General features: G+C 41.6%; 2 protein-coding genes across 3 annotated transcripts in view; one reads left to right on the forward strand and one right to left on the reverse strand.

Moving 5' to 3' along the window:
* The first annotated feature begins 1,011 nt into the window (after positions 1 to 1,011).
* Positions 1,012 to 11,942, forward strand: LOC5506952 (pantetheinase). Its single transcript, XM_001627578.3, has 4 exons — positions 1,012 to 1,115; positions 1,191 to 1,267; positions 6,094 to 6,309; positions 9,607 to 11,942. The coding sequence occupies exons 3-4, from the start codon at positions 6,097 to 6,099 to the stop codon at positions 10,945 to 10,947; spliced, it is 1,554 nt and encodes a 517-aa protein (XP_001627628.2). The 5' UTR covers positions 1,012 to 1,115; positions 1,191 to 1,267; positions 6,094 to 6,096; the 3' UTR covers positions 10,948 to 11,942.
* A 1,296-nt stretch (positions 11,943 to 13,238) lies between these two features.
* The window catches only part of LOC5506933 (trafficking protein particle complex subunit 12), a 46,421-nt gene continuing 39,712 nt past the window's right edge, over positions 13,239 to 19,947 (reverse strand). For both annotated transcript variants that reach the window (XM_048726440.1, XM_048726439.1), the window contains exons 10-16: positions 18,545 to 18,730; positions 18,371 to 18,444; positions 17,775 to 17,873; positions 17,423 to 17,517; positions 16,208 to 16,295; positions 16,036 to 16,086; positions 13,239 to 13,801 (exon numbers count right to left, since the gene is read on the reverse strand). In XM_048726440.1, the coding sequence (XP_048582397.1) occupies positions 13,610 to 13,801; positions 16,036 to 16,086; positions 16,208 to 16,295; positions 17,423 to 17,517; positions 17,775 to 17,873; positions 18,371 to 18,444; positions 18,545 to 18,730 (785 nt within the window). In that variant the 3' untranslated portion in view covers positions 13,239 to 13,609. The remainder of the gene's footprint in view (positions 13,802 to 16,035; positions 16,087 to 16,207; positions 16,296 to 17,422; positions 17,518 to 17,774; positions 17,874 to 18,370; positions 18,445 to 18,544; positions 18,731 to 19,947) is intronic.

Here is a 19,947-nt window from a genome sequence, read left to right on the forward strand (position 1 = left end):
TTGTGATCATGACCCTTGAAGAGCAGCTAAAAGGATAAAAACAGGTAGCGAACGAAGTAAAGAAGTGCAGAGGGAAAAAAAATTGGTTAAATTGTAATAGCTCGTGGTGCCCATAACCAAATAAGGCGCGACGAACCATGTATGGATGCTATGATTGACAAGCTCGCGCAATCTAAAAATAGCTTTCATGGACGACATCATGGGCCACGGGGATTCGTTCTCTTATATCTTGGTCTCTTGACCCCACTCATTTCATAACCTCCTATACAATTACCTCCGTACCTCCTTAGTTTGGCCATTTCTAGCTTTTCCATGAATCTTTAATACCTTTTAAAATACACTTTAGAATAAATAAATACTCTGCTTGTTTACCCCCACCCTCCCCCATTTGATTTCAATAACTAACCGGTTTAATAATAAATAAATACTCTGCTTGTTTACCCCCACCCTCCCCCATTTGATTTCAATAACTAACCGGTGTTAATAATAAATAAATACTCCACTTGTTTACCCCCACCCTCCCCCATTTGATTTCAATAACTAACCGGTGTTAATAATAAATAAATACTCTACTTGTTTACCCCCACCCTCCCCCATTTGATTTCAATAACTAACCGGTGTTAATAATAAATAAATACTCTACTTGTTTACCCCCACCCTCCCCCATTTGATTTCAATAACTAACCGGTGTTAATAACAAATAAATACTCTACTTGTTTACCCCCACCCTCCCCCATTTGATTTCAATAACTAACCGGTGTTAATAACAAATAAATACTCTACTTGTTTACCCCCACCCTCCCCCATTTGATTTCAATAACTAACCGGTTTAATAATATCACACCTTGGCAGCTCTTCTCTAGGTCCCTGCGAATAGGAATGAATACCACCAACTAAAAAAATGCAAAATTGATTTATTATTATATATTTATTTATTATTATTTATGTATATATTTTATATAGAAAATATTTGTACAAAAAAAGAAGTCGGGGAAGTGTCGGCTAGCATGTCGGGGCTCGCCATGGGGTAGTACTTATTATTAGATAAATGAACGTAATTAGATCGGGTTCCTGAGTAAATAAGGAGAGCGCAACACAAGACAGGCAATGTTCGTGTAAGTCGAATTAAAGGGGAAATTCGTGGTAAGAATTTGGGCTAACAAACTGTATTCCTCTTCCTTTTTTGCTAGTCGTATGTCTTGTGTTTGCTGACACGCAACAAAGGAGATCATTTACAGAAGGCGAACAGAAGACGACAATCCATTTGGTAAATATTACTACACTAGGGGTCGATTGTGCCCTGATTTAATCATCTCACATTGCTCGGTTAGTTTATTCTAATGGTAGCGCCTTGTTATTCTTTACAAATATAAATACATTTAAGGTAAAGAATTTAGAAATATCGCGGTAAAGTCCCGAGCTGTATACATCGTGATACGAGTGAGTAAAATGGGCCCATAATACTCAGAAGAGATCCCTGAAATAAACAATAATAAAGAGACTCCACTATGAAGTCTATTTTCTTTAATTTTCCCTTTTTTCATCACTATACAAATTCTCTTGCGTACTAGAATACAAACCGCGTGCTTGGGTTACCTGTGAAGTTAGTTTGTCTCGCCTTTGCTCCGGGTTTTTTTTCTCCGGGTTCTCCGGTTTTTTCACGCCTCCCAAAACCAACAATTTCGATCTTATCTGTGATCCGTGGTCAGACATGTGAGGCGCCTTCCTATGCCTTAAGCATCTAGCTGCGATGAGAGAGATTAGCTACTCCAATTCATTATTTGCTTATATTATATGGCAACAACCACTTCCGGTGGAATGGCGTGCCTTGGTTGGCTGTTGAGCGGTCCGGATCCTCCTGTAACAACCGCTGTCGATAAAAAAAAGTTTCCGGACCGACGACTCACTCGAGAAAATCAACAACATTGTAATAGCAATTTGTTGCCACTTATCTGCAAGGATGAGTTTCAATAGTTTTATTTAGACAGTGAGTTTTATTACATACTTACTTATCTTATTTATTTTTTTCCTCAATATAATTTCCAACATTGTTTACCTTTCTTTTTAAACCGGAGGGTACAAAATGCAGGTTGCAGGTCGGATGCAGATCGGATTCATGTTGAGCACAAAATGCAGGTCGGATGATTTTACATTTTTCTTTTTTCTTTTAGCTTTCTCTATTTCATTCAATTTCTACGGCTCACGTGACGCGTTGAAATATCGAATACTCATATTCTTGTTTATACCTATGCAATCACGTGACCGTGGGAAAATTACAAATATCTCGACAGCGATTTGCTGCACATCATCCAAACTTGGGTCAAGTAATGTATAACTGTAGATGGACAAGCAAAAAAAGTTATAGGTGATAACGTCACAGATCACGTGACCGTGGGAAAATTACGAATATCTCGCCAGCGATTTGCTGCACATGCCAATACCATATCCCTTTTGTAAGTTAGCCAGCTAATGATTTAACTATGGTTAATCTTGGCCATTTTATTTAATCATCCTAGCATATTGATATATCAATCACACTTTCAGTAATTATTTTAATATAGAATAATATTTTATCGAGCGCTAACTAATATCATTAGGAGGTTTAAAATGAAGTTCTTTACTCAGCCAAATGACTGAAATAAAAGTGAACTTTAGAAGCACACTAGCATACACACATTGGCACCAGTCGGGCCAAGACGGGACGCTAGCACAGTCGACAAAGGTCGCATGCGTGATCCGCACAATTGGCATCACGCTAGCCCAGTCGCAGCTCTAGATCCCACATGGATCTGAGCTGTGGTTTAAAGCACTTCGTTCGAGTCGAAGTCGCCCTGCAGTTTTTTTGCCGATGAAGTTTAACTGAGGCAAACCGGCTATGCCATGCTGACGAGTCCTAATAAGGACGAAACAGCTGTCCATGGTTGCCGAACTGCACGGGTAATAGACTGTGCTAGCGTCCCGTCTTGGCCCGACTGGTGCCAATGTGTGTATGCTAGTATGCTTTTAAAGTCCACATTTATGAAATAAAAGGCCCACATAATAAAGATTAACCGTTCAGAATTAACATTACTGGGAATAAAATGATTGAGAACGGGATAATCAAATCAATCCTTTTTGCGGCTTTATATCTGCAGTCAAACCAAAAACACACTGTGGGCGCAAGGTGATACGGGATGCGAAAAACTAAAAGCAATGTTAATAAAAAAATAGCATCAAGCCAGAAAAAACCCATACACATTAACAGACATTCTTTCTTCTAAGCATTTGTATAAAATTAGGACATTTTTGTTAAAGGAGGTATTGTTTTCATCTGACTTTCGTGACGCCAGTCAGTTCACTGTGCAGTAAACGCCGCTCATTTTAGCAACAATTATGAAAATCGCTTCGAAATAACGATACTTTCTGAACAAACTATTGGATGAAATAAGCTGGATTTATATCTCAGTAAAGGTGAATAGTTTTGTATCATTTAGAATATCCAGACATGAAATTAGAACATTTTTTTTCAAGGATCAAGATCAACAACACTACAAAGACAACACAATTATCTAGTTGTTTATTGAAATTGTTCCATAAAAATATGATTTCATTCAATGAGGAATAAAGGTATTTTAGAAAGAAAAAGAAACTTATCTAAAGAGAGCAGGTGTTCTAAGAGACTAACCAGAAGACTCTGAAAAGCGGCCAAGTAGCTTATTCATAATACCATAGCGATTTAGTACAGAAGTGAGTTTTCACTCAGATAACTTTAAAAGATTAAGCAATTTAGTTAAATACCTTTGGTTCATTCTGTTGTATTCAGATCACATCAAGATTAGGTATTGAAGCTGTCTGTAGCTTACTAAAGTAGTCAGCACATGTTTGTTATGTCCTCCTTTATACGCTACGGGTCTACGCAAATGTATAAGCACGACTTTCCACAATAACTTGATAGAGAGTAAAGCTATGGTAAATTTGCAGCAATAAAATCGCCAATTAGGCCTTGATTCTGCACAAATACATAAATCGTAGATGTGAAATTCTAAATTCCATGATGGCGACTACCTCAGCCTGAATTGCGATGACATCATAGGCTTGTATACTTCGTGTAAGGAAAAGGCCTTGGTAAGGTCATAGTGAGTACACTGAATTGCACATTGGAGATTTCTCGCTACCTGTTAATAAAAAAGTGTCGATTTGCGTCTGGAAGCAGGAAGCCCGAGTAAAAAGCCATATAATAAATGACTTATTAACCTCGCTTGCCCGGTCCGTACTGAGAAATCTCAGTCCTTGGTCGCGCTGGCACGCGATTCCTTAGAGTACCCCGCACTAGCTAGTTGTTCGTGCCAGGAGGCGGCAACCACCCGTGAGGCACATGCGTTGCCATCGTAATAACCAGTTCTTTGTATCCAAGCGCAGTGGAGGATATATTGCCTTTACATTTAAAAACACAAATATAAAAAAGCTTTAATTTCTAGCTGGTTTTTAATTTCTTACGGAACTTTTAAATTATAAAATCACCATTTCTCTTTTTTTAACCTATTTATTTTGAAAATCGTCACATATTGAATGGCGGAGTGTTACACAGGTACTTCTAATTTAATTTTCGAAATGAATTACAAATTAAAAACGAGGGCTTGGAATGAAAATCACATTCTTTTTTTATTGTTTAAGCTTGAGGTGTTAACTGAGAAAACTCCAAGGTATTATCTAAAGCTACAAGGTCTTATCATGCCATCGCCGCTTGCCTGACAAAAAAGGTTTCCGACTACGTTAGCAATACAGATGACGTCCTAGGTGAAGATGTCGACCCGGTGTCCCTTAAGTTAGCCCTGACTAATATCTGTGGTGTTGTTTTAACCAGCGTAACCAGCAACTTAAAAAAAATTCGGAAAAATGTTACTGCTAATAAAATAATAACAACATGTTCGACCAAATTATGGTGCCCCCAACCATTATAAGGGCTTTACACAGGCTACGAGATTCCCCCTTCAAATATAAAAGCAATGAAATGTTTTCCGCGCGCTGTCTTCTGCTCTCAGACAAGGGGGGGGGGGGGGGGGGGGGGGGGGGAAACGGAGCTAGACCTTCCCACAACTCTGCGACTTGTGCATGGGCCCGAGGTCACGCGATTCGACCGCTGCTTTCCGCCCCTCGGCTGCCGTTAAAACTGAAGTATTTCGCCTCTACTTCGCTCGGAATTCAATATTTTGGCAAAATCATACTTCGATATCTAAATCCTATCCGCTCCGAAATCACACATTAGCTATCCTCATCGACATCCGAATATGCTTCAGACCATCTCACTCGATACGCGACCAACGGTCGCCACAAACTACCTCCCGTACCTTCCCCGCTAGTGACAACAGGTCAGTGAGAACAATGGCTTTGCGCTTAGCGGGTAGGGTACGGGAGGCAGTTTGTATGTATGTATCCATGCATGCACCGTTTGCAGACCTGTCTACTCTCCCGGATAAACTGGGGGGAGTCTCCAGGTTTTGCAGCAAATCTCCAGGTCTCTAGGTTTAACGCTAAATCCCCAGGTTAAGTAATATCATCGGAGACTTGTAATTGCCTGAAAACTTCGTGGTGATAAATAAAATGTTTTGAAAATCCCAACGTGAGAGTTCTTTTTTTGCGAAACGTCGAGAGACCGACGCCAGACAGGGGATGTAAGACCGTAATAGAAATAGAGAATGTATCAGCTGAGTTGATTGACTAGCCAATTGCGTGTCTCGTCTCATAGGTCAAGCACGTGAAGTAGTACGCGGGAGAACGCATGCCAAGCCATGTGTAAACATGGCGCAATCCATAGATTTCGGTGCAATTCAAAGAGTTTTTGGGGCACTTCCTCCGGGATTTGAAGATAACATAAAACTAGTGAAGAAAAAGGTGAATGATATCCCTCAATTTGACGTTGACCGACGGAAACTTTTAATTCGCCAAATGAGTAAAATCGACTTTTTACTTCCCATTAACACCTTTCCGTCGTAGAACTGCCATTTGGCAATTGCCATTCGCCGTTCGCGCTGACAACCTTTATTGAAATAGGTGTATACCCTAGAATGCCGCCCTACTTTGATTGTAACATTAATCTCCCTCTTTTTCTTGAAGACAATGTTCCGGTGGTTTGTCGCCAAGTTTAGCCTTCTTGCGTTGGTAATCATTTCCCACATCAAATCAGTCCCTGAAAGCGAGTTTATCGCTGCTGTATACGAACACGTGCCACCCTTAAATAGGCCAAAGGAGATAACAAGGGCGAACGCCTTAGGAATTATGATGCGAAACATTGATACGTACGAGGAGCAGATGGTAATAGCCAGAGATAAGGTATGTACGCTAGAGCAGAGATAAGGTATGTACGCTAGAGCAGAGATAAGGTATGTACGCTAGACCAGAGATAAGGTATGTACGCTAGACCAGAGATAAGGTATGTACGCTAGACCAGAGATAAGGTATGTATACTAGACCAGAGATATGTACACTAGACCAGAGATAAGGTATGTACGCTAGACCAGAGATAAGGTATGTACGCTAGACCAGAGATAAGGTATGTACGCTAGACCAGAGATAAGGTATGTACGCTAGACCAGAGATAAGGTATGAACACTAGACTAGAGATAAGGTATGTACACTAGACCAGAGATAAGGTATGTACCCTAGACCAGAGATAAGGTATGTACGCTAGACCAGAGATAAGGTATGTACGCTAGACCAGAGATAAGGTATGTACGCTAGACCAGAGATAAGGTATGTACGCTAGACCAGAGATAAGGTATGTACCCTAGACCAGAGATAAGGTATGTACGCTAGACCAGAGATAAGGTATGTACCCTAGACCAGAGATAAGGTATGTACGCTAGACCAGAGATAACGTATGTACGCTAGACCAGAGATAAGGTATGTACGCTAGACCAGAGATAACGTATGTACGCTAGACCAGAGATAAGGTATGTACGCTAGACCAGAGATAAGGTATGTACCCTAGACCAGAGATAAGGTATGTACCCTAGACCAGAGATAAGGTATGTACGCTGGACCAGAGATAAGGTATGTACCCTAGACCAGAGATAAGGTATGTACGCTAGACCAGAGATAAGGTATGTACACTAGACCAGAGATAAGGTATGTACGCTAGACCAGAGATAAGGTATGTACCCTAGACCAGAGATAAGGTATGTACGCTAGACCAGAGATAACGTATGTACGCTAGACCAGAGATAAGGTATGTACGCTAGACCAGAGATAAGGTATGTACCCTAGACCAGAGATAAGGTATGTACCCTAGACCAGAGATAAGGTATGTACGCTGGACCAGAGATAAGGTATGTACCCTAGACCAGAGATAAGGTATGTACGCTAGACCAGAGATAAGGTATGTACGCTAGACCAGAGATAAGGTATGTACGCTAGACCAGAGATAAGGTATGTACGCTAGACCAGAGATAAGGTATGTACCCTAGACCAGAGATAAGGTATGTATACTAGACCAGAGATAAGGTATGTACACTAGACCAGAGATAAGGTATGTACGCTAGACCAGAGATATGTACGCTAGACCAGAGATAAGGTATGTACCCTAGACCAGAGATAAGGTATGTACCCTAGACCAGAGATAAGGTATGTACCCTAGACCAGAGATAAGGTATGTACCCTAGACCAGAGATAAGGTATGTACCCTAGACCAGAGATAAGGTATGTACCCTAGACCAGAGATAAGGTATGTACGCTAGACAGAGATAAGGTATGTACACTAGACCAGAGATAAGGTATGTACGCTAGACCAGAGATAAGGTATGTACACTAGACCAGAGATAAGGTATGTACGCTAGACCAGAGATAAGATATGTACGCTAGACCAGAGATAAGATATGTACGCTAGACCAGAGATAAGATATGTACGCTAGACCAGAGATAAGGTATGTACACTAGACCAGAGATAAGGTATGTACGCTAGACCAGAGGTAAGGTATGTACGCGAGACCAGAGATAAGGTATGTATACTAGACCAGAGATATGTACACTAGACCAGAGATAAGGTATGTACGCTAGACCAGAGATAAGGTATGTACGCTAGACCAGAGATAAGGTATGTACACTAGACCAGAGATATGTACACTAGACCAGAGATAAGGTATGTACCCTAGACCAGAGATAAGGTATGTACACTAGACCAGAGATAAGGTATGTACGCTAGACCAGAGATAAGGTATGTACCCTAGACCAGAGATAAGGTATGTACGCTAGACCAGAGATAACGTATGTACGCTAGACCAGAGATAAGGTATGTACGCTAGACCAGAGATAAGGTATGTACGCTAGACCAGAGATAAGGTATGTACGCGAGACCAGAGATAAGGTATGTATACTAGACCAGAGATATGTACACTAGACCAGAGATAAGGTATGTACCCTAGACCAGAGATAAGGTATGTAAGCTAGACCAGAGATATGTACACTAGACCAGAGATAAGGTATGCACACTAGACCAGAGATAAGGTATGTACGCTAGACCAGAGATATGGTATGTAAGCTAGACCAGAGATATGTACACTAGACCAGAGATAAGGTATGTACACTAGACCAGAGATAAGGTATGTACGCTAGACCAGAGATAAGGTATGTACGCTAGACCAGAGATAAGGTATGTACGCTAGACCAGAGATAAGGTATGTACACTAGACCAGAAATAAGGTATGTACGCTAGACCAGAGATAAGGTATGTACGCTAGACCAGAGATAAGGTATGTACGCTAGACCAGAGATAAGGTATGTACACTAGACCAGAGATAAGGTATGTACACTAGACCAGAGATAAGGTATGTACACTAGACCAGAGATATGTACGCTAGACCAGAGATAAGGTATGTACGCTAGACCAGAGATAAGGTATGTACACTAGACCAGAGATAAGGTATGTACGCTAGACCAGAGATAAGGTATGTACACTAAACCAGAGATAAGGTATGTACGCTAGACCAGAGATAAGGTATGTACGCTAGACCAGAGACAAGGTATGTACGCTAGACCAGAGATAAGGTATGTACGCTAGACCAGAGATAAGGTATGTACGCTAGACCAGAGATAAGGTATGTACACTAGACCAGAGATAAGGTCTGTACACTAGACCAGAGATAAGGTATGTACACTAGACCAGAGATAAGGTATGTACACTAGACCAGAGATAAGGTATGTAAGCTAGACCAGGGATATGTACACTAGACCAGAGATAAGGTATGTACACTAGACCAGAGATAAGGTATGTACACTAGACCAGAGATAAGGTATGTACACTAGACCAGAGATAAGGTATGTACGCTAGACCAGAGATAAGGTATGTACGCTAGACCAGAGATAAGGTATGTACGCTAGACCAGAGATAAGGTATGTACACTAGACCAGAGATAAGGTATGTACACTAGACCAGAGACAAGGTATGTACGCTAGACCAGAGATAAGGTATGTACACTAGACCAGAGATAAGGTATGTACGCTAGACCAGAGATAAGGTATGTACACTAGACCAGAGATAAGGTATGTACACCAGACCTTAATGGCCAAACTCAAGCTGAGTGCGTGGACGATTCCATCTTTGTTTATTGAGTGTTTGTTTATTTTCGTCTACAGAATTCCAGCATTATTGTATTCCCAGAGTATGGCCTCACAGGTTGGAACCAAACCCGATCCGTTTTCAAGCACTTTTTGGAGAACATCCCCGATCCAAAGATTTCTTCGAATCCGTGTCTGGATCCTGGCATAAACAAGACCACACCCATCCTGTACCGTCTAAGTTGCCTGGCCAGGAAATATGCCATGTACCTTGTCGTTAACATGGGTGACATCAAGCCCTGCCAGAAAGCCTCTGACCCGCATTGTCCAGGTGATGGTCGCTACCAGTACAACACCAACGTGGTGTTTAGTGACAACGGCACCCTTGTGGCCAGGTATCACAAGCAGCACCCATTTATGAACGAGATGAAAGTCGTAAACAGACCGCGTGTACCAGAGCTTGTTACATTCCAGACACCATTTGGCAAGTTCGGCACCTTCGTCTGTTTCGATGTTCTGTTCCAGGCCCCTGCTGTTCAATTAGTGACGTCAGTAGGGATTGATCACGTGGTTTTCCCCACCGCGTGGTTCGATGTACTACCTTTGTTCCCCGCTATTGGATTTCACAGTTCCTGGGCGCGTGGGATAGGGGTCAACTTTCTGGCCGCTAATACCCACGTGCCGAGCTTTGCTAACACCGGAAGTGGCATTTACAGCTCAAGCGGAGCCAGGGAGTACTACCGTAGCTTTTCAGCAAGCGGAAAACTCTTGATCGCCTCTCTACCCAAATCACCCAAGAAATCGCCCAGTAACATGACCTATGTGAAGACTCCCGGTAACACAAACGACGATGTGTTCTATTCTGACCTCTTTGGCGATCGGTTCCTTTTCAAGGAACTCGACAAAGCGGAAGCCATCATTCGCGTGTGTTACCCAGGAAGTAAGTCGTGCTGTACATTGCATTACAAGATGGCTGCCAAACTTCCTGATGAGCTGTACGCGCTGGGAGTGTTCGACGGTTTGCACACACTGGAAGGGCAGTACTACCTTCGGGTCTGCACGCTTATCAAGTGCTTCGGGATGTCCCGAAGTTCTTGCGGGTCACAGGTCTCCAGCGCGAGCACTATCTTTGACTCCTTTGCCCTAAGAGCAGAGCTAAACGCCAGTCACGTGTTCCCGGCTGTGGTCGCGCATGGCGTTACATTGTTGCGTGACGAGTGGGATCACGATGTGCCTGTCAAGCAAGTCGAGAGTAAGCGGCGCCTGAGCAAGGGCCTGTTAAGCGCGACGCTGTTTGGCCGAGTGTACAGCCTCGATGGAGGGAAGACTTCCTCTACTGGTCGGGCTACCTGTGGTCCTACGTTTATTTTGACGTTGAGAATTGTGTGCATAGCAATGATAAGTGTAAATCTTACCTAGCGTGCATTCAATTGTCTTATTACTTAGAAAGATCGCAGTTATAACTAATAGTGACTAGCAGTTATTCTCGATAAGCCCTAACTTGTCTATTGTCTAATGATGAAAGTTCGCGTAATTCGAACTCAAACGGGTTGATTTAAAAACGATTTATTATGTACACGGAATCACACAAATAATCAAATGCTGAATAGTAGATTATGTGAATGGTAAGATATAGAATACGCAATTGGGGTTGCAATACCTAAATCGGAAAGTAGCAAGTTTGCACTGGGCAATGTTCGTGGGAAGCAATGTTCTTAGTCCTTAGTTGATGAGCTAGTAGATTGTGTAGGATTGTAGAATTGCAGGCACTTAGATACTTAGCACAATGATAGCATAGAATAATATGATATATCTTGCGTTTGCAAACGTGGAGTGCTGTGAGCAGTTACATATAGGCAGTACAATATAAGTAATGGTTTTTGAAAAAAAAACTTGAAGAAAAATTGTGTATTAAAATTACAGACGAGCAACTCAGGGGATCGAAGGCATGGCTCTAAGGATTCATACGGGAAAATCACAGAAAATAGCGTATCTTTATGGGGTTTTAACAAAAATGCATGAAACTTTCAAGTGAGTTTGTCTTTTGAAACGTAGACAAAATATGTATCTTGTAACTATGGAAACCAAGGTCGCGTGACTTAAAGGTGGCCATCTTTTAGTCACGTGACCTTAGTTTTCATAGTTTCAAAATACATAGTCCTTTTCCGTTTCGCATTTAATTCTAAACCTCTTGAAGATACGCCATTTTATGTGATTTTGCCGTATATTCTCGAGATGCCTTAGACCACCTAAGAATATTGTATTTGCGATAATTGAATGTTTTTGTCTGTGCTCATCAGAGCACTCAAAGTCAAAGCTCAAAGTATTTTACGGTATTTGGGAATAGATGAAAAAGGAATTGGGAATTGTTTATTATTATAAAACACATATATAAATTTAGGCTTTGCCCCAAATCTTTTCTATTTTCGCTTAATAATTTAAAAAATATTAAATATTATTATTATATTTCTGTTTTTGACGACATCAACGATTTCACAGATCACGCGACCAATTTTTAACCCCCCTTGACATCTACACGAAACATGACAAGTTAAGTTGTTTTACATTGTTTCAGCGTCAGGGTGTTTTACTTTGTGACGTCGTCGATGACGTCACGTGACAATCTCATTGCACCGTACTTGATACATACATTACACCTACCAAGTTTGGTTGTTGTACGATGTTTCTTTCATGAAAGAAATATTTGTTTATTTTGATGACGTCAGGATATTTTTTTTGCTTTAAGTGACACCATTGGTTGTCATAATGTTTCGTTTAGGAGATGAATATAGATGACATCGGGATAGATTTGCTTAAAAAGACGTCATCGATGACGTCATACATCACGTGACCTTATCTTGGCACCGCCCATGACACATACATGACACCCACCAAGTTTGGTTGTTATACAATGTTTCTTTCACGAGATATGAATGTTTTTTTATGACTTCAGCATATTTAGGCTTCTAGTGAATATTTTAGCTTCTAGTAAATTGATGACGTCACAAATCACGTGACAATATTGTTGCACCCCCTTGACACCAACATGACACTACGTCATCGAGCCATCTGAGTGAGCTTTGCTATGGACAATTGAGTTTGTATCCAAACGATTTGACGAAATCCTAGTTGTTACAAATCCGGTTGTAAACCGTTGTTACAAATCCAGTTGATTTTTGTTACAAATCCGGTTGCTGTTACATGTCTGGTGGGTTGTTGTTACATATCCCGTTGATTGTTACATATCCGGGTAATACAATTTCGACTCTCTTTTTGTAAGTATACTAACGAGCCTAATACTATTGCCTTTGATGTCTGTCTTGTTGCTGTGAGATTTCAAGTGTCGTATGAAATGCATTTGTGTAAATTTGGTCAGATTATGAGACTCTCTCAGACAGGATTCAAACACACGCACTTATTCCTGTTGAATCCGTTGTATCGCGACGCCGCATTTTCAAAACATCGATTTGTTTTTTTCTTTAGGGATTTTCTGTTTCGCCAGTCAAATTATTCTAAGCCAGATTCTTGCCATCTCTCGCCTAGTGCAGTTGCCTGGCTTCTGTCGCGACACTGTCCGGTTTTCGTCCAGAGGATGGCCAGGGACATCTCCTGGTGACGTCACTCATGCTGACATGATGTGTGATAACCTAGGGAGTATCATGAGTGTACAGCAATAATATACACGAGTGTTTATGAGGCTACACTTACTATTGTATGCAAGATATCAGTTTTACTTCCAAAGCTCGAGTTAAAGAGAAGCTCGGGGTGTTTAAGCTATTTACAAGTCATCAAGACCTTAGAGACCTCTTCTCATTCTCCTGTATTATTTGATACTATATCAATATATATCAATTTGATTTAGTTGTAGGATTGATTGAAATTCACCGTTATTCAAACGGACGAACGTCTGATTGCATAAGGTTTTAAAGCCTACGAAATTCAGGCTTTAAATTTAAAGAACTGAGCTGATTTCTATGCAAAATCCTCAAGCGTCAGTTCTGGTCCTCTCAGATTCCAGGCTTCCTTGCGATGATCTACGGCCACAGGAATCCCGGTGTGACGACCAGGGATTGCTCTACCATCAGCCTATTTTGAGGCACGACGCGTTGAATCCGTCGCCTTTATACTGAGCAGCTAGTTCTAGCAACTTGTGTTTTTTCTGGAGACTCCAGGAGGACTCAAGTTCATAAATAGTGCACAGGTTAAACAGAAGGCCATCGTTCAGATTGCGCGGGGGATTGGACCAGATAGCCGTCTCCAGTACGCTCAGAGCCTGTCAAGGACAACAAGATATCATCGGTCTAGCGATAACACCTGACATGCACCATTTGGTCACCCTAGCAGTCTAGCGATAACACCTAACATGCACCATTTGGTCACCCTAGCAGTCTAACGATAACACCTAACATGCACCATTTGGTCACCTAGCAGTCTTACGATAACGCCTAACATGCACCATTTGGTCACCCTAGCAGTCTAGCGATAACGCCTAACATGCACCATTTGGTCACCCTAGCAGTATAGTGATAACACCTAACATGCACCATTTGGTCACCCTAGCAGTCTAGTGATAACACCTAACATGCACCATTTGGTCACCCTAGCAGTCTAGTGATAACACCTTACATGCACCATTTGGTCACCCTAGCAGTCTAGTGATAACACCTAACATGCACCATTTGGTCACCCTAGCAGTCTAGCGATAACACCTTACATGCACCATTTGGTCACCCTAGCAGTCTAGTGATAACACCTAACATGCACCATTTGGTCACCCTAGCAGTCTAGTGATAACACCTAACATGCACCATTTGGTCACCCTAGCAGTCTAGTGATAACACCTAACATGCACCATTTGGTCACCCTAGCAGTCTAACGATAACACCTAACATGCACCATTTGGTCACCTAGCAGTCTTACGATAACGCCTAACATGCACCATTTGGTCACCCTAGCAGTCTAGCGATAACGCCTAACATGCACCATTTGGTCACCCTAGCAGTCTAGTGATAACACCTAACATGCACCATTTGGTCACCCTAGCAGTCTAGTGATAACACCTTACATGCACCATTTGGTCACCCTAGCAGTCTAGTGATAACACCTAACATGCACCATTTGGTCACCCTAGCAGTCTAGTGATAACACCTTACATGCACCATTTGGTCACCCTAGCAGTCTAGTGATAACACCTAACATGCACCATTTGGTCACCCTAGCAGTCTAGCGATAACACCTTACATGCACCATTTGGTCACCCTAGCAGTCTAGTGATAACACCTAACATGCACCATTTGGTCACCCTAGCAGTCTAGCGATAACACCTAACATGCACCATTTGGTCACCCTAGCAGTCTAGTGATAACACCTAACATGCACCATTTGGTCACCCTAGCAGTCTAGTGATAACACCTTACATGCACCATTTGGTCACCCTAGCAGTCTAGTGATAACACCTAACATGCACCATTTGGTCACCCTAGCAGTCTAGCGATAACACCTTACATGCACCATTTGGTCACCCTAGCAGTCTAGTGATAACACCTAACATGCACCATTTGGTCACCCTAGCAGTCTAGCGATAACACCTTACATGCACCATTTGGTCACCCTAGCAGTCTAGTGATAACACCTAACATGCACCATTTGGTCACCCTAGCAGTCTAGTGATAACACCTTACATGCACCATTTGGTCACCCTAGCAGTCTAGTGATAACACCTAACATGCACCATTTGGTCACCCTAGCAGTCTAGCGATAACACCTTACATGCACCATTTGGTCACCCTAGCAGTCTAGTGATAACACCTAACATGCACCATTTGGTCACCCTAGCAGTCTAGTGATAACACCTAACATGCACCATTTGGTCACCCTAGCAGTCTAGCGATAACACCTAACATGCACCATTTGGTCACCCTAGCAGTCTAGCGATAACACCTTACATGCACCATTTGGTCACCCTAGCAGTCTAGTGATAACACCTAACATGCACCATTTGGTCACCCTAGCAGTCTAGTGATAACACCTAACATGCACCATTTGGTCACCCTAGCAGTCTAGCGATAACACCTTACATGCACCATTTGGTCACCCTAGCAGTCTAGTGATAACACCTAACATGCACCATTTGGTCACCCTAGCAGTCTAGTGATAACACCTAACATGCACCATTTGGTCACCCTAGCAGTCTAGTGATAACACCTTACATGCACCATTTGGTCACCCTAGCAGTCTAACGATATAACACCTAACATGCACCATTTGGTCACCCTAGCAGTCTAGTGATAACACCTAACATGCACCATTTGGTCACCCTAGCAGTCTAGCGATAACACCACTCCTAACATGCACCGTTTTAGCTAGTTTCCTTGAGGTCTCATCACATAATTTGTCTTGCAACAAAACTTTGTCTGATACTCTGGAACGATAGTTGATTGAAAGTATTATCTCAGTTACTACGCTTTGTGCGAGAGCGTAAAATGGTGAGCTGATCAGCCAACGTACCTCCTTCAACCTTCCAAGAAATAGCAAGCACACGGCGACATTGTTGATGGCCTGAGAAGACAAAAGGATGGTAACGACTTTGCTAGTTTAAGAACCTTGGCAAACCCCTCATGAACTCAAGCCACAAGCTTCCGGATCCAGGGTATCTCGGTTCTAACCGCGAGCTACTTACAACTGAGTTCTCGGGATCGAGTTTAGTGACCGCGACAAAGTGCTTGTGTGCGTCTTCATACGATCCTTTCGCCAGCGCCATGAAACCTCTGAAAAAAAAGCCGACCGTCATGTCACGCGAGCATGTCACTTACGTACACTTACTTCACCCGTCCCTGTTAGTTTACTTCATCCACCCCCAACGCCTACTCCTTTTTAGATCCGCGAAAATACGACCTTCGAGTGGCTTAAAATTCATGCTCATCAATCGAGATGGGAAAAATAGCTTTTGAATTAACTAAAAAAACGCTAACTATTGACCATTGGAATTTCGGACAACAAGGATTTAAAAAAAATCACATTTGCGTTTCGTACAGTACGATAACCAGTTCCGTAGCAGTCCTAGTTCCGTATCACTCAGCATTTGTTTTTATCTTTTTGCCTCGAATATTGTAGATTTAGACAATCCAAAACTACCTAAATGATACAAAACTACTAACCTTTCTAAACGGTAAATTTTTATCATGTGGGCCTTTTATTTCAGTCATTCGGCTGAATAAAGAACTTCATTTTAAAGACAACCTCCTTGATATTGTTAGTGCTCGATAAAATATTATTCTATATTCAAATAATTACTGAAACTGTGATTGATATATCAATATGCTAGGATGATTAAAAAGGGATATGAGATTGTTATTGCAGAACTCTTAAATTAACGACAACAACGTATTGGCGGCCGTTGCATTCACATTTTGTTCTTGTAAATAGAAACGGCTTTTTGTAGAGCTCTCGTGCACGAAAATTAACAAAATAAATCACCCAATTCTAGGTCTCACATTATCCTCAATTTTTTTTTGCATTTTGTCTATTTTGCCGTTCAGTATTTGTGTGGGTTGTGGCTATTATTTCGGAAGAATTCTATCAGACAGTTTTGCTTCTTGCAATATGGATTTGTTAGCGACACGCGAGCGAAAACCCATTGACGATTGTTGGTTTGTTAATCTGCTGCATTGCGAAGTTAAGACAGATTTTTTTAGTGATACCGAACTATAACCGCTGCTACGGAACTACTACCACTATGTGCAAACAGAAAAAAATATAGAAATCAATAAAATTTGAAAATGTCTCCCTTATCTTTGCTACAATGGGCCCCTGGTTTCATGGGTAGATGTCTTCTCCCTTCTCTTTGCTTCTGTCAAGTTGGCTCATTGCGATTCACGCCGTAACTGATACTCACTTGTTCATGACAACCGTGCCCTGCGCTTCGGGCTCACCCGAGGAGTTGGCATCTACTGCCTTGAAAAAGCTCTCCGCCTGCTCTAGGTCACCCAGCTGCAATAAACACAACAGGATATGAGCACCTACCAGTAGTAGCCCGAATGCTGGTCCCAACAGGCAATAGTTTTAGCTTACAAATTCGCGCCGATTCAACGGAAGAGTGCCTACAAATCTAAACCAAGCAATTCAAGCACATTCGATACTTGTATGTAAAATCTTTCATTTTTTAGATCAAATCTATTTTAGTGTCTTATTTTCTAGTCCACTAGCCCAGGCCATCTTTGAGTATCTCTAGTGCACTATTGGAGCACCTGTAAGTAGATTCTCCCGATGCCTGAGTTGAGAGCTAGACTGTGTGTCGCGTCTCTATCTTTTATTGACTCGAAGATGGCAACTGCCAGATTATAGTCCTGCAAAGGCAAAAGACAAACATCAAATATAAAAATAATTAAAAAAAAAAACTGTGAACTGGAAGGCCCGGGTCCAGTCAGTTGTGACGTAGATCGGGATGTCAATCAAATTACAAGAGAAATTATATGCGCACGCTAAACTAGTTCCCGTCTTCATGCCTTCTTAGTTATTGCTAAAGATCGTTGTGTGGTTACAAGTTTTCCGTCATCTTTATATCTCAACCTGGTAGTCAAATGATTAATTAACTTCAGGAAATAAATCTGCAAAATTTAGCAGATATTTTGTAGTCTATGAATTGTTTTTGCATTGTGCGGGCGCTGCATACGCGACCGAGAACGGCGACGAGCGCGCGCTGTTTTTGAAACCTACAACAAAACGATATTTTCCTTTATCGCATTTCAATCAAATTCAATTCCCTTTTCAGAGTTTGAAAGTTTATCTATGCTTTCTTTTGGCTAGATTTAGTAAAGGTTTAAGGTTTTGAGAATGAGGTTACCTTCACAGCTAAGAAGCAGTTGCCAATTGAGAAGATAACTCGGAGCTCTCTTCCCCTCCAAAGGTCAATCGCAGCTGTAGAAATGAACAAAAGCGCGTCGCCATTCTGCTTCACATGAACAGGAAATCCAATTCTACCAAGAAATACCCATGAAGAAGTTGGAAACATTCCTACCTTTTTTTTGTTCGTCGGTTCTGCTACATTCCGAGCCATCCTCGGCAAGACCAGCCGACAAGTTTCCGATGATTTGAGTGCAGGTTCGGTTCAGCTCGTAAAGGCGATCGAGAGCTTCATTCGGCTTCCCGATATATTGGGGGAGCTCAGCGTGTAGGATACGGAGGGAGAATGGCACCATGCAGCCTAACAAAAAGAGTCGCTCAAAGGTGGTTACCATAGTGAAGCTGGCAGGCAACTCAGCAGGCAACTCGGTCAAGTTAGCAGGCAACTCAAATGTGATGATTTGTGTAATATCTCGGCAGGTATTTTACCGATTGTCGTTAGATTTTGACACGATTGTACAAATGATATAACGAACATATTCATGCATGATGGATATCAAATATTATTAATCACGTGACTGTGTGACGTTGATCGTGCCAGCAGGCAAGTCGTTCCATCACAATTGTGGCAATATCTACGTCCCATTTTCACCGATAATCATCAAACCGTAAAGTAAGTGTACAAATGTAATAACGAAAACAACGCCGTATTTGTTTTTTTTACATGACGTCATCAATCACGTGACCGTGGCATAAAATCATTATCTCGGGTTCCTATTGAGAAAACATTACAAAACTTTCGAAATATGACAAATAGCACATGGGATTTTACAAGTATGAACTTTTAATATATGACATCAATCACGTGACCGTGGGAAAAAAGTCGATATCTTTAGTTCTGAGTGAGAAAACAGTACAAATCTTTCGAAATACGATAAATAGCACATTGGATTATGTATGTCGTTATTAAAGCTTCACTTTTTGGCCTTTTATAGCGCCACCGGTAAAACAATGAACACCGGAAATATGTATAGAATGTTTGGACCTTCTGTATGATTTCATTATCGCTGAAAAACTTGTTATTTTGCCGCTAAGAGCCGGAGTGATGTGGGTTAGCCAGCCAAAAGTCACATGATCTGAGTACAACTCATCTATAGGCTGACTGGACCGCGTTTCCAAATATACGGGGTCTCATTCGCACTGCCATTAAAGGTGCACTGTGAGAGCATGCAGCTCACACGAATGTCTGAAGTGTTTGTACCATTATGCACTTGTGAGAGCATGCAGCTCACACGAATGTCTGAAGTGTTTGTACCATTATGCCCCTTTAGCTATGCTGCCAAACACATACACTGGAGATGGACTTCGCTTTCTACTATGGCCTTTTATACCGCCACCGGTAAAACAATGAACACCGGAAATATGTATAGAATGTTTGGACCGACCAATCAATCGCGAGATATTCAAACAGTCAATTAGAAACATGTGCACTTTCCTTAATTTGAGCATTATAAAACAAATGTAGCATTATAAAAAACATACTCCTTTTCCATAGACTCTCAATGAATTCTGAACAAT

Source organism: Nematostella vectensis, chromosome 4, assembly GCF_932526225.1.
Source record: "Nematostella vectensis chromosome 4, jaNemVect1.1, whole genome shotgun sequence".
Classification (NCBI taxonomy): Eukaryota; Metazoa; Cnidaria; class Anthozoa; order Actiniaria; family Edwardsiidae; genus Nematostella; species Nematostella vectensis.

Coding starts and splice junctions, on each gene's coding strand:
- LOC5506952 (XM_001627578.3), top strand. CDS start 6,097: ATGTTCCGGTGGTTTGTCGCCAAGTTTAGCCTTCTTGCGTTGGTAATC. Junction 6,310..9,606: donor TGGTAATAGCCAGAGATAAG/GTATGTACGCTA, acceptor TTTCGTCTACAG/AATTCCAGCATTATTGTATT.